General features: G+C 38.4%; 1 protein-coding gene across 4 annotated transcripts in view; it reads left to right on the top strand.

The window, feature by feature from the left end:
* Nucleotides 1–13,874, top strand: part of TRABD (TraB domain containing) — a 30,696-nt gene extending 16,822 nt beyond the window's left edge. For all 4 annotated transcript variants that reach the window (XM_071423808.1, XM_071423809.1, XM_071423811.1 and 1 more), the window contains 7 exons: nt 128–294; nt 1,137–1,277; nt 3,743–3,853; nt 5,246–5,385; nt 6,659–6,831; nt 8,434–8,545; nt 9,380–13,874. In XM_071423808.1, coding sequence (XP_071279909.1) covers nt 128–294; nt 1,137–1,277; nt 3,743–3,853; nt 5,246–5,385; nt 6,659–6,831; nt 8,434–8,545; nt 9,380–9,551 — 1,016 coding nt within the window. In that variant the 3' untranslated portion in view covers nt 9,552–13,874. The remainder of the gene's footprint in view (nt 1–127; nt 295–1,136; nt 1,278–3,742; nt 3,854–5,245; nt 5,386–6,658; nt 6,832–8,433; nt 8,546–9,379) is intronic.
* Nucleotides 13,875–15,275: the final 1,401 nt, after the last annotated feature.

Below are 15,275 nucleotides of genomic sequence, written 5' to 3'. Positions count from 1 at the left end.
AGTGGTAAATCAATGGCCTTTTAGCTCTGCTCTGCTGTTTAGTGGTGACATTTTTATTTTCTGTCTGTACTTACCTGCACTTTATATCATGTGTGCTTTTCTTTTCTGTTTTTCTTTACATTTATAGCTGATGCAGATGCATTTAAAATTCTCCTGGAGATGAAGTTGAAGAAGAGGCAGAAAAAGCCTGCTTTACCAAACACTGTGACTGAGCTTAATACTGAGGATGGTTCTAAAGTATATGTGGTTGGAACAGCCCACTTCAGTGACAGCAGCAAAAAGGATGTAGTAAAGGTAAATATCAGTGTGAGCCCTTCAGCAGCATCTTTATAATGTTTCAGTTTAGCACTAAGTAGAATGAAGTCCAGCTCTCTGACTTGGTTCTGTGCTGGAACCTTCAGGCTCTGTTTTTTGTAATTGGCTGTTAGAGGACTAACAGCACTATGGGATGAGAAGCAGACATTTACAGTAATAATTTTTGATGCAATACATGGTCTCCCAGCTCAAATATTTGCCCTTCAATAAAAAAGGCAGATACAGCGTCAGTGTTGAAAGTAGAAATCTCACTAGTGAAGCTTGCATTGCTTGGATAGTATTTGGCTGTAAAACCATCCTGCACAACACTTGGATTCCATTCTCAAGCTGCAAATAGGTCTGAAGCCCTAGTGCAAGTAGGAACTATTTCATATTGTACCTCCTGCAAGCTCTGCAGTTTAGACTGCCTTTATTCAGGAGGTAGAGGGGGAGGAATCTTGTAAGAACCAGGGTTGCAGGGTTGACAGTTCTGGCACAAAGTGCATCCTAACTCAGATGGAAAAATACCACAGTCAAATGAATTTTGTGAATGTGAAAAGTTTACCATGAAGTGTTTCTTCCCTGCTCCCCTCCCCAGCACAGTATGTTCACCATTATCCTGTCCCAAAGCATCCAGTAACTAAGACATTTTGCTGTCACCTGCCTTAATGTTTTTGTCAATGCATAGTTATTTGGAGAACTCTTATTTACTACTGGTTTTTTAATTGAAAATTATTATTGGAATGTGATTTTAAGGTCCTTTCTCTCTTTAAAATGTTGATATTGGCTGCATTTCTGTTTATTCCTTTCTAAAGCAGTATAAATGAATTCATCTTTTTCAGACAATACAAGAAGTGCAGCCTGATGTAGTTGTGGTGGAGCTATGCCAGTACAGAGTTTCTATGTTAAAGATGGATGAAAAGACATTACTAAAAGAAGCCAAAGAAATAAATCTGGAAAAACTTCAACAAGCTATAAAACAGGTATGATTCCTACAGTGAGAATTAAAAGTTTATGTTAAGAACAATTTGTCAGATTGCAATCAAAACCAGTGTTCCCACCAGCTGGGAACCTAATACTGTTGATGCAGGTGAGAGTACTATTACACTGGCAAAGCTAGGCTTGGGTGTTATTTCTGTTTTCAGATGGAGCATTGAGGACTTTCTTTTCACAACAGGATTGGTTGGGCAAATTGCTGGCCTTGACAGGAATCCTCCTGCATTTAACAGCTGCTCCATTTGCAGGGCACAAGTCTAACTTTGCAATTGTAATGCTCTGCTAATATAGTTAAATGTGATTATTATTCCTGCAATCTGCATCTGTATCACAACTATTAAAGAGCACTTAATTTTGGTGTTTTCTGTTTAGCTGCATTCCTTCTTCAACCTAGTGTGCTGCTCTTTAATTCCTACCTATCCACTTGTCTTTGGAGTAGTTTCTAATTGAAAATAGGCCCTAGAGGGGGATTCTGAAAAATTTGGGCTAAAAAGTGTGGGATTCTCTTCAAATTATAACTACTCTGGCAGTTTGATGTGGACATGTCTGGATATGTGTGCCAAAAAAAATCCTGTATTTTTTCAGTTCCACTTAGCTAGCTTGTATTTGAGTGATTTTAAGCTAGACACAGTGCAACAACACAAAGTTGACTTAAAAATGACAGGACACTTGATTAGAATGGCAGTGTTTGGTCAATAGTAAAGAGTTTCAATGTCCAGTTGGATGAAGAATTTTGTAGATTGTTATTTTGATTGTGTGGTAACTGTATATTGGAATTGCTTTATTGATATAATTGGGGGACTTCCAGGAGTGCACCCTCCCCCCAGAGGAATATAATCTGCATGAATGCAGAAGCCCTTGCAGTGGCTCAGGGCTATGCTCACATACAAGGTCTCGGGACTGGCTTTCTAATTCACTGAGGGAGGCAATAATGTGTCTTTGCTGTTTTCTTTGTTTATGCCCTATGAAAGGAAAAGACACTGCAAAACACTTGCATATTGCATAAATTGTTGCATCTCTCTGTTTATCTTAGGTAAGGTGGATTATTCTGATGCACGTAGCCAAAATGCATGTTCACAACAACTGGAACAGCATACCTGGGGGGTCTTCTGACCTTGTGAACAGGCACAGAAACTTTTTTTCTTTATATCAAAGCTAAATGCAACAGTTTGTTGTGTTAAGAGGAAAAGAACAATAAAAACAAAATAGCAGACTTTTTTTTCTCTGTGATGTAAAGTCAGGTTGGCAGCTTGGCAGGTAGCACTTCCTACCTGGGCTTGAAGTGATCTTGCATGCAGGCAGTAGAAAACACAAACTCTGTTGGGTCCAAAGCCAGAGAATACTGCAAAGATCCTTCCTATTCTTATAGCTCAGTATTAGTCTCCTTTACTCTATTTGCAGGAATAATGCAAATAATAAAATTTGAACATTTGGCCTTTTAAAGAACGTATTTCTCTATCTATGGTCTCAACCAAAAAATTCCCCAACCTTTTCCCCTTTGAATCACTAACAGTATGGATTATATAGGGAAAATGAGGAGAACAGTCCAACTGTCTCATGCCAAATTATAGTGTCTTTGTTTTTCTCTGATAAACATCAGACCAGTTGGTAAGTTGCTCAGTTATGCCTTAGTTGCCTCATCTTATTGAAATGAGACAGGCCCAAAAGCTACACTAAAAGTCAAAGCTGCTTCCAACTTTCATCCTTAAGTTTGGAAATGATTTCGGAAAAAAAGCCCAAATGGTGTCTTATTATAATCACTTACATTAAATATTTAAGCACTAAAATTGGATTTCATTGCTCTTAATTGAAGCTGGAAGATGAGCAGGATGTTGACATGAAACATAACATATTTGCAATGAATCACTGGCATCCACAGCTTGTCAGGTAACTGCTGCAGGTTAAAACCAGACTTCCTTTAGCTCCTCCTTGAATTTCAAAACCCTTACAGTTGTTTGCAGAGAGTTGTTTGCTTTCCATTAAGCAAAGCAACATGGTGCAGAGTGGTATCTGGCTCAAATGTGGATCACCTGGACATGTGCAGTACCAGTTGGCTCAAACCAAACTGATAAGACAGGTTTTTTCTTACCTTCTCCCTGGCTTCCTGCTTCTACTATCCCTTCTGTGTCTGTACCACAGAACTGTTCAACCATTAAGATATTCAGACACTTGCTTCAAGCACACAGAGTAAATACAGACTGAAATAAATCTGGCTATCCTTCTTTATTTTCTTAACCTGTTGTACGTTTTTGTTGAAAGGCAGAATACTTTGGCCACACACTGAGGTAAACTGATAAAAACTGACATATGGGCTGTATTGATCAGTGAATTGGCTCCAAAATGTAGCTTCAGTGCTGTTTCTTCATTAAAATAATTCATGTTTTTTTAATTTCTGTGAACAGTGCATTCGTCAGCCTGCTTTTTTTACATGTTTTTCTCCCTCTTCTGCCAGAATGGAGTCATGTCTGGATTGATGCAAATGCTGCTTCTGAAGGTTTCTGCTCACATCACAGAGCAGCTGGGAATGGCCCCAGGAGGAGAATTCAGGGAAGCTTTCAAAGAGGTGAGAACTTGAGATGGCTTTTCTGAGGTCAGATTACTGGCCTTTTGCTTCCAGAGTTGAACTCAATAAAACCATTTTGCTATTGCCTAGAAAAGAGCACTCTGGCCATACCTCTGCTGAAGCCAATAAAGTAGTAAAAATCATTTTCGACTTCAAACTGTACCTTAAGGTACAAAGATTGGTAGACATAAGTGGTAGGAAAGCAATTCAAATAAGGCTTTTTCCTGATGATATTTCTGAAGACATTTGTTTTATTAATGATTTAGTTTCTTTTAAATAATTATTTTTGAATTCTCAATATTGATGTTGGTACCATTGTTTGTTGGTGTCAGGCTTTCAGGCTGTGAAAACCAGCTCTAAAGGATTAATGAGATCTGATGTGTTCCATTCATCTACAAAGATTGGGGAAGTCAAAATATCTGACTGATCTGTTGGTCCTATATGGTCTTTTTAATGTCACCTTTTGTGCTACTGCCAGCAGTGATACTGGAATGGATCACTGTTAGCTGTAGTTAGCTGTGTTTTACACTACTCTTATTTTTTTGTCTGGGAATACTGGGACACTATTTTCTGTATGTGCATCCATCTTGCAGAATGTATCTTGCTATTTTAATGTAAATTATGCACTAGTAAGGAAATCTGAGAGACATTGCTGATAAATAATCTGGAATCACTTGTTATATTTATCCTTAATAAAAAGAAAACTTCTTCAAGGTTTATTTTCTTGATCATTCTAGACCAGAATGAAATATTTTAAGTGTTTCCCATTTTAAGCAGGAAAGAAAAGAAATAGCTCTGTCCTATTCTAAAGTGATTGCTGGAAATTTTTAAACAACTATCCATAGAAAAGAATTTTCTAGAAATTCCATACTATGCTAAAATATGTCAGAGTGAGCTTACAGCCAAGTCTCCCATTATCATGTGGTATCTGGCATCAGTTATTGTCTCATAAGCTCTTTCTTTAATATCTTTTACCATGACCAGCTGTAAGTTTGATGATCCTGACAAATCCTAGGTGAAACCAAAATGATGACACCATTGATGGTTCACCTCAGACCTTATTCAGGCCCAGATATTGAGCCACACTGTCACCTTATATAGTAAATATTCAGAACCTTTGTGCTTCAGTACAAGTAACCTCAGGGGTGTGGTATTACAATTTAATGAAATACCAACTGCAGTGGTAGTTGATTTATTCCTTTATGAAGTAATGTAGTAGTATTTTTCAAATTTTACTTATTGCAAAGCCAAACTATTTTTTATGTTGAAGTATGGAATATCTTGCTCTTTAAGATACCTTGTATAACACAGTAAATCCTTACTGTTCATTAATAAGAATGTGCTGTGCTGCAGTATGATATGTTGACTAGTTACTTGTCTCTTCCCTTTCAGGCCAGTAAAGTACCTTTCTGTAAATTCCACCTTGGTGACCGGCCCATCCCTGTTACATTTAAGAGAGCAATTGCTGCACTTTCCTTCTGGCAAAAAGTCAAGCTTGCCTGGGGCCTTTGCTTCTTGTCTGACCCCATCAGGTATGAATAAGCACCCCATATGTTTTATGTTTGGGATGGATTATTCAATTCTTCAGTTTGACTTTAGTATGAGGTACCCAGCCTGATGCAATGAAATTTGAAGTTAGTGAGAAGGATGAATATACAAACTATCCTGCAATGAGATGTATTTTTGAAGTGAAAACTGTCTTTCTGATCTTGTCAGTTCTTCCTTTGTCTTTCAATGCATTACTTCCAGGTGAAGTGTAAGATTAGATGCTGAAGAATCTCTAGTATACTTTAAAACTTTCTTTAAATTATTATTTTATTATGCAAAAAATGAAATCTTTCTCACTACTGTGTGGGGACATTGTAAATAAGAGAGTAAAGGCCTCAGTACAATAATTTGTATATTCTTAAGAATATCCACATCCAGTCATCATCATGAGATTCCATGGAAAATGAAGTAATAACTCAACATCAAAGTTGTCAGTCTGTTGATGTTTCTGGGTCTGTTGAAAGCTAGCATTTCTCCTTCAGCTTGCCCTGCTGACATGTGTAGTGTCCTTTTCATCTTGGAAGCTAAAGGAAGCCTGTTCGACGTCATTCTTTGATAGACAATGATGCTAAACCAGATAATGTCATTGCCACAAGCTATGACCCACAGCTAGGGGTGCTAACAGAAGGGTTTATAGCATCTATGAAAAGAATAAAAGCTCATTACACTTACTCCTGCAGTTCCTTTTTTGCATTTCCTGCCTGTTTGCTATTTTTCTGTTCTGCAAATTGGTTTATAACTTTGACGTCCCTGCTAAAGACCTGTGATTGACACTGGGAACATGCAGATCTTTCTCCATGCCCTCAGACTATGCATTAGTGTCCCTTTTTTGTTCCTTAAGTAGAGTCTCTGTGTGTTCAATGAGCAGATCTGCTTCTTCAGAAGAGCTGTGTGTAGGCTCTTCTAAGCTTATTAATGCACACTGAAAATGGGGCACCATGGTAACTTCTGCCTTTAAAGCCCTAGTGGTTTTGCTGACTTGAGTTGCCAGCTTTTAAAGTGGGAAAGGAGAAAATCCAGTTGAACTGGCTAAAGGCAAGTGACCTCTTTTCTCTCCCTTTCCTTCACTGTAGAGGTATTGTTAGGTATCAAGTTCTACAGGTTTATGGAGATTATTTTCCTTCTGAAGAGGAAAGCTGGGGGAAGAGAACTGCAGACTGTGTTTAGGTGTAACACCCAATTGTTTTTATTCATTGGTTTGTCTGTGTTGACCTTTAAAAGCGTACTAGATACTGAGAAAACTTACCTTTCTTTCAGTAAAGATGATGTGGAGAAATGCAAACAGAAGGATTTACTGGAACAGATGATGGCAGAAATGATTGGAGAATTCCCTGATCTTCATCGAACGATTGTCTCTGAACGAGATATTTACTTGACCTACATGCTGAAGCAAGCAGCAAAGCAGATAGAACTACCTCGAGCTTCAGAAAGTAATTGTTTTAAAGCAGAGATTATAACCAACAAGGTGTTCTTTGTGTACTGCTCCAAAGTTCAGTTCTCAGAAAATCTGGGATGTTCAGTTCATGAATGCCATGTGTCACATAAGATACAATGCTTAAAAAAATTAAAAAAGGGGTATTACTCTTCTGTTGAAGCCACCTAGAGCAGTAGACTCTAAATTATGTTTCCTTTCTCATTGTGCTATTTAAACTGGTAAGTACTAATTAGCCAACCATTTCAAAAGGCAGGGATCTGGTATGACAGCACAGTATGGGACTGTCATCTATCTTGCTTGTCCCATTTTCTCACCAAATTCATTGTTGTCACTGGCTGCTGAGGGACTCATTTCTTGATAAGTTCTCTCATTTCAGTACTCTTCATAGGTTTTTTAATAATTGTAAATTGGGCTGCTAGGAACTTTGATCTAGCAGTAATAATCATATGTGACTGCTATTTCAGCAAGGTATAGGCATATACAAAAATAGTATTTGTCTAATCTTTGGAAGTATTCTGCTGCCATACATAATTGGCATGCCCTCCTATAGATAAGCATACTGAAGTGTGCTACCTCTTATTTAATATCTTAAGATAGTGTTTGTCATCATTTTAGTGCAGAACTGTTTTTGCAGTTCTGCTTTAGAGCAACTCTAGAATAGACTGAGAAAAAGAAAATTTAGAAAAACCAATTTGATAAATATGTATAATAGTTCTAGTGTTTTCAATACAGTTTTGTTCCATTTTGAAGTGGGTTGCTCTTCACATGTTTACTTATTTTTCTGGAAAAATCAAGGGTGAATATTTAAAGCAAAACAGTGGAACTTGTATTTTATATCTATGTATTATGTAGCATTTTCCCCATAGGAAAGCAGCCTGATCATTATTCCTTAGAAACTTTTTTGTGAGTTATTTTATTGTGGCATGGTGCTATATTCTTCATTGAGGAAAGCTTCCAGAAACCGCATTTTGGGTGCTGTGAAATATGGATGGTAGATGGGAGGTGAGGGTGAGAGCTGGCACGTGTTGAATTGGTCTGATGGTTGCTGGCTAGCTGCTGGATGTCTCTGGCCTGGATTTGCTGTTGCTGAGGCCAGGTCTAACAGAGAGCTTCAGAGGAACAGGTGTGGTCTCAAGCATTGTTCTCTGATTGTGAGCCCAAATCTTGTTACACTTTGTGTGCCAGGTGCCACTGTCCAAAGTGGCAGAGAAAATGCTCTGTTCAGGAGACAGCAAACACCAGGGGTGTTCCTCATAAGCAGCACAGAAACATGACCTACACAGAAAAAGAAAGAAGTTAATTTAGCTTGCATCTGCCAGGCCTGTCAACCTGAGGCTGAAGTATGAGCACTGGCCAGGTCTATTTATTAAATAAATGATTCCTGGAAATCTAGAAACTGTGCTGACTTTTTCAGACTTTCAGTGAAAGAGGCAGTAGGTGAGATCAGTATGCAACAACAGGGTTTCAATATGTGGTAGTAAAAGCCCCTGTATTTTCAAAATTAAATTTTGTAGTCTCACACATTGGCTAATTCTTTATAACTTTAAATTAGTTCTTTTACAGATATATTCCTTTCTCTTCATCTTTCTTTTCTCAGATGAACCTAGAAAATATATCCCAGCTGTTGTAGTTGGTGTTGTTGGCATGGGTCACGTACCTGGGATTGAAAAGAACTGGAATTCTGACTTGAAGATCCAGGAAATAATGAGGTAACAGTTGTGCTTTTCTACATGTTGATGTAACAGCTTCTTTTGCTAAAAACTAGCAGTTTCTTTGGAGTTTTTTGGTTGATTGTCACAGCTTGAAGAAGCATCTCTACTGTCATCCCTGCCCTGTCAGCTTGCTGACTTACTGTGCAGTGCTTGCAGATTACAGAAACTTTTTCTGTATATAAATAAATGATAACTTGAGGCTCCTTTGAAACAGTATATGGAAACCTCTGAGTTGCCTGTGAAAGGATTATGAGTTGCTGTGGGTGCAGAGCCTGTTAGTGAGGGTACAGGGCTGCATGTGGCTGTGCATGTGGCTATGCATGTGGCTGTGCTCTCAAAGTCAACTTTATTGGGAAGTAATATTAACTGTTTGCTTCATATGCCCACAGTGAGACTGCTTGAATGCTGGGGGGTAGACCTGGTGTGCCTGTTGTGTCCTGGTTCAGGTGGCCAGTGCAGAGACTTCCAACTGGCTCTGTGAAAATCTCATATTCTCTTTTAGTATTCTTCAAAAAGTCTGAATATTGACTTGAATATTGACTTAATTATTTTGGCAGGGTGATGGACAAGTAAAGGTTCCTAGCTATTAAGAGTGGCATAAGTAGAAAGGGATTTGTTAGTGTTTATTCATTTTCATTGTTACTGAATTGTATGTAGCCCTTGAACATGGAAGAATACACTGTTCATCCATGATGCATCTGTTACGTGAAAATTTCCTGCACTGTGGGGAGGAAGGGGAGAAAAAAATCCCTTTTCTTTTTTTTTAATTGGAAAATGCCTACTGTTTCCAGCTATGCAAATATTAATATTGTTTTCTATCTTTTGTTTCAGTGTGCCTCCTCCATCAGCTTCAAGTAAGATTTTCAAATTTGTTTTAAAAGCAACAGTTTTTGGACTGCTGGGATACAGCTGCTACCGAATAGGTCACAGGACAGTTCAGTTTGTTCTCTCAATGCCAGCAACACAGAGCTATCTTCAGAGGCTGACAGAGGTGCCTCAGTAGTGATCAACCAGAGGCTCTATGTGAAGAAGGTGGCTGAGGAAAGGGCGATGGAGGCAATGCATGAACTGGACTGAAGGATGAGGATTCTAGTCAGACCTGATTGATGCTGAGCAACACTCAATCACTATATAATAAAAGATTTGGTACTAAAGTTACACCAGCTATGATCTAATTAATAGTTTTGATTCTTGATAGGTGTGTTGCATGAAACCAGATGATTCCCGATTGAGGTAAAAGAAATGTGTATGCAAATATATATATATTATATATGCATACTATATACATGTTCACTATATATATGCATTATATATAATATATATATATATATATAACTGATGATGTAGTACAGGCAGCTTAAAGGGTGTGTGTTCATGTCTCCTTTTCCAGAGGAAAGAACAACACAAAGTATCCTAATCGACTGCATCTCCTCTGAAGTTCAGGGACACTTGAGTGATTCTTTGCTTTTTTTTCCTTAGGTATAATAATACCAAGTGTTCATTTCTGGTGCCAGACACTTTTACACATAATTTAAAAGGACATCTTCTCAATGTGTGTTTTATACCTAAAACATTTAGGCTTTTTTTAAAATTAAGAGCTTTCCAGAAATTTCAGAATTGTACAGGCTGTCATACGTACACGGCTCAAATTTTTTACAAGCCTTACTGAAGAACAGGAATGTTGCCTTTAGATTGCATCCCTTGTTACCACCACCAGTTGAATTGTCTTTCTCCTGCATAGAGAAGGTATAGCCACCCCATCAGAATGCAATGTGGTTTGTGTCAGATGTTTACAGGACGCTCTGTTCCTTTAGATTAGCTTATTTAAACTGTATTATTTAGCCAAATCCTGCTGGTTCCAGTATTGTAAATTTAAGAGACTAGAACTACTGTACAATTTACTTTTGTTTTTCAGACCTTTCATATTTGGCATAAAAAGCTTGGAATTAACCTGCCCCTTGTTTTTGCTACATGAAAATACTTTATTTATCAATGTAATTTTGTGGTGGATGAATATTTTAATCTATTTAATAGGAAAGCAGTGTTCAATTTAGTTTTTCAACCAAATGTAGCATTTTATTTGGATTACCTGCTATTTATACGCAGAATTATGGGTACTACAGACTGCTGTTACTTTCTCTTTTAATTATCTGGAACAGTCATCCATCATCAATCTTTCTTTCTTTCTTTCTTTCTTTTTTTTTTTTTTTTTTTAATCTTAGCTTCATATTTCATTGGAATTTTTTGGTACTTTCCCTTTTTATAGGATTGTCAGTGATTGTAAAATGCCCTTGGCAATCAGCTAGTCCTAGTTCAACAACACAGGTAACATGGTCATATCAAAGTTAACCCAATGTATTTGAGTGGAAAAGTCCCATTTGCTCCTCAGGCTCATATACAGTTGCTCAATGCTTAAAGTGAGGTTTTACTATCTGTATTAATTTCTTTTGGGAATGAAAGATGGGAACCAATATGTGAGGCAGGAGGAGGAAACGGTGATGTTGTGTTTTGTGTTTCATTTTGGTTTTTCAGTTGGTTCAATAAAATCAAGAAACTTTTAATAGAGTATATTTCCAAAGGCTTGTCTTGGACATAGTTCCATGCAGTCTTTGTTTGCTTAAAGTATGTACATCTATCTTCTGTACAGTGTAGTCTTTTTTCAGCTTTTAAATTTAAGGGCCTGATGCTCCTCTGTGATGGCATTGATTTTGCTGGGAGCTGGTCTGTCCATGCAACCTGATGCTTTTCTGCCATGCTCTTTGAGAATTGTATGAGTTCCAGTGCAGCAAATTATTAAACTGTGTGATTATCTTAAACCTTACTGAATCTAACCTGATTCTGCAGAGCTCTTAAGATGATGCTAGGTGCTCTTCTGGGTCTGGGCCTTACAGGTGTCCAGGGAATAACCTTAGCAAATGAGAATGACAGCAATTCATGCTTCTAGGACACAAAGTATAAATGATAATACAGAAAATAGTGGGGGCAGGTCCTTTTATTTTCTATTTATTAGTGCTTAAGAAACCACCAGCCATCTCTAGCAAGAGGAGAAGCAGCATTTGTAAACAATTTATAGAAGAATAGAGTGACTGCCTAAATTTTGATTCCTGTTTTTTAAAAACATTTAATGTATTGTTTACAATTAAGCAGTACTATCTGCATAATTCTATTACATTTTATGTACATTTTTAAAAGATGAAAGCAAAAGCTTAAGCTCACTCTTCTCCTGTCTTTACTGACATACCAAAATGTTGTTCTGTTGGTTATTTTCTTGAGAATATTTAGCTGGTAGAATTAAATATATGGATATTTTGCTTTAAGTTATCTACAGATTTTTAAAGTATCTGCAGCTATTTTAAAAGCTCTGTAGATCTTTGATATCTGTGCTCAGGTAATTTTACACAAAGGAAAACAAATCTAAGGTAAATTTTAGATAGGAGCCTTAATCTTGGGTGGGACTAATGCTAAATGATTGTCATGGAGCATTCTTGTAGACTTTGTTTTATGCTTTTTAGCCAAAAGTGATTACCATCTAAGGTGTCCATTTGTTATTCAGTTATACTCTTCAGTCAGTACCTTAAGTCTGTTGTTTCAATCATTTTTTTTTTTTTATTTTTTAACAAACCATATCAGCAGATTCTTCAGAGAACTTCTTGGAGAATTTGCAATTTATCTTCCCACTGTTGCAGATTGGCAGATCATACACATGCACTGTTTATTCAGTGGCACTAGAAAGTGATGAATTTGCAGAACTAACAATTCTATGAATCCATACACAGATTCTTGATGTTGTGTATTCAATGTGTTGTACTGTTTATATAACATAATCCATGGTTTAGGTCCATTCTTTTCTGTTCTAGTCAGTCCTTTCAGTGTTAGCAGCATCCTGTAAAATTTAAGTATATGTTGAATTGTCCCAGCCCCACCTCAACCTTATGAAGCCATATTGTATTTTTTTGGTGACATGTACATCTGTTTTATGCATTTGTACATGTGATGTAAATTTGAAGTATTTTTAACAATGTGTGCCTTTAAAGTGATTTAAAGTAAACAGCAGTATGTTCTATTATATAAAAAATAAAATATTTTAACCACCATTTCTGTTGAAGGTATTTATTTTCCTAATTAACCAGTATTTTTATTAAGAGCAAACACTGGTTAGCTAGATCTAGTACAGGATAATTTCACCATCTAACACATTTTCCTGGAGAACATTAGTTGAACTATTTACTTTCTGCTGAGGGGCATCTGAGTGTAGTGCTGGAGCAGGGGAACGAGTTTTTCTACCTATCACATGTTAAGAGGAAAAGGATGAGTTTCCTTGTCCTACTGAACACACAGGGAGACTGTCTGCTCAATGTGAGAACCTAAATTCAGAGTTCAGAGTTAGGCATGGTGAGTTAATTTTTTTGTTGTTGCTGTTCTTTTCGTGTCTCCAGTGCTCAGTCTTGCAAGGAGCTGACAGCTGTAGTCCCAGTCCAGCAGAGCACTCCAACATTGGCTTTACATCAGGCACAGTCATTTGTACCTAAAGTGCTGTCCTCCATGTGGGAAGTAAAGATCCTTTAAGTGCAAAAGATGTTGAATCGTGGCAAAGAGCTTTATCTTTCAAATTGACACAGGTAAATCAATATGACCATTACTTTAAAAATATATATATTAATACAAAGATCCTGTATTCATATATATGATAAGCTGTATTCCATACAGATAATGTATCATCTGAGTGTACCCTTTGTCAATCAGTGGTCCATCTTTTTTGATTGTGTGTAAAGCAAAATGCAGCCCTTTTTTCCTTGATCAGGCAAAGTTCCCTCCCTTCACACCTGCAAAGTTCCCTTTGCAGCTGTGGCTGCAGAGGATTGCTGGTAAAACCATTTAGGTGGAAGAAACAACTTTAAATCCTGTAGTGCTGTGCTGTCCCTGGGAGTGGCAGAGGACACTGCAAGCAGCTGTGCTCTGGAGCAGCGCTGGCTCAGGCAGCTGCCTGCTTTGGGAGTGTATCGTTCACCAGCGTGACATTGCACACTGCTGGCCCATGTCACATGTGAGGTGTCTTTTCTATACCAAATACTGAACAAAATTTAAAAATTGACTTTTTGAAGTGGATTAAAATGTCTGTGTTTCCACTGGAAGATGTATTTCTATGTGTATTGTAAAACATCTAAAAAAAGTGAGAAACATACCAAGTTACCTCAAAGTGCCAGGCAGTGGGAGCTACACATGGAAAAGAAACATCACATTATCACTTGTGTAACTCTTAAGATACTCATGTGTGTATTTCCCTGTTTCTTTTTAAAACTGAAATAAACTTTAATTTTAGACTTGAGTGTTTTAAGACTGACATTTTTGTAAGATGTGGGAGCTTTTATGTATTGGCAGGAGAAGGGTCACTCATGTGGGGTGTGACTGATGGACAGACTTCAGTGGGGTGCCAAGCCCATGCTGTAGAAAGAGGACACATGGAAGACATCAAGCATAGGATGAAAGTAGCTCCAAAGATACGCACCTGAAATCAGTCTACTGACTCTTTGGGTGCAAAAATGCACCAGCTGTGTATATCCTCACACCAGCAGCTCTTGTGTGTCTGTGCGTATGGGAGGACCCCAGGAAGAGCTGAAGCAGCTCTCCAGTCCCAGCTGAAGAAACTGGCTGGGGGTTGTGTAGTTATCCCCTCCTTCATCACTTGCCTTGTACCTGCTGCAGAGTGGAGCTTTCTGTATTCCAGGGAGGCAACAGCAGCAAAGATGGGAGTACCCTTACCCTCACTTCCAGCAGAGAAAAGGCTGGGAGCTGGGGGCTGTCTGCTCTTTTCCATCACAAGCCCTTGTCCTTTGAGTCCTGATGCCTGACCTGGCTCTGGCTCGTCCTTGGTAGCTCCCTGCTGAGGGTGACTGTGCTGCAAAGTGAGCAAACACTTGCTTTTGCTTGTTGGACGTTCTATCTGTCAGTTTGTGTAGTATGACATGGAAAAGCTCTACTGATGATAGGGGCGGGGGAAAGATGGACACAGCTACTTTCACTCTTGCCTTATCCAAGATACTTGGTACTTGTGTTTCACAGCTAATGTGTGAGGGAAAGTGGAAAAAAAATATCTCAGCAAGGTGACATTCTTTCAGTGGTAAGATGTCCCTGATTCTGGCTACAGAGATGATTTATAAACTGGACAAAGTCATGATAAGTGATATTTGATTAGAGTGGGCTGGCTATTACTCTGATGTGTCTCTGCAGCAGCTAAGCTGCACATCTGCTTTCTCCAGGGCCTGCAGGAGAGTTGTGTGGCAAGGCTGCTCAGGTTTGTAAAAGTGCAACAGGGTTCTGGGTGTGCATCACCTGCCACTGGGCAGCTCCTCTCCCTCTCCCTGCTGCCGTCACCATGTTGTCTCTCTGCTATGGTTACAGCCCAATTCTTTAGAGCTGAGACTCACGATTGAGTTAGTTGCAAAGTACAACTAATAGTAATAATTTAGTGCCATCTACTGTCTGCAGATGGTTTACCTGCTGTGTCCGGCTTTGAGTGGAGGCGTCCACTGGACCCTTCAGAGAAAGTAAGTGCGCGCAGCTTGAAGGGGTCTGGTCTTGACCCACCACTGAGGTGGCTGCTAGTAATTGAAATAACACAAAACAGGAGCATTCTGAATAAGTTCTGACTTGTGGCATATATTCGTTTATCTTTTTCTTCTTGTGAGTCCAGCACCCCCGCGACCTGCTGGCTGCGCTGCTCCGCTCG

Source organism: Agelaius tricolor, unplaced genomic scaffold, assembly GCF_023055355.1.
Source record: "Agelaius tricolor isolate 1412-34295 unplaced genomic scaffold, bAgeTri1.0.p SCAF_3, whole genome shotgun sequence".
Lineage (NCBI taxonomy): Eukaryota > Metazoa > Chordata > Aves > Passeriformes > Icteridae > Agelaius > Agelaius tricolor.
This window is presented reverse-complemented; position numbering and strand designations above follow the sequence as displayed.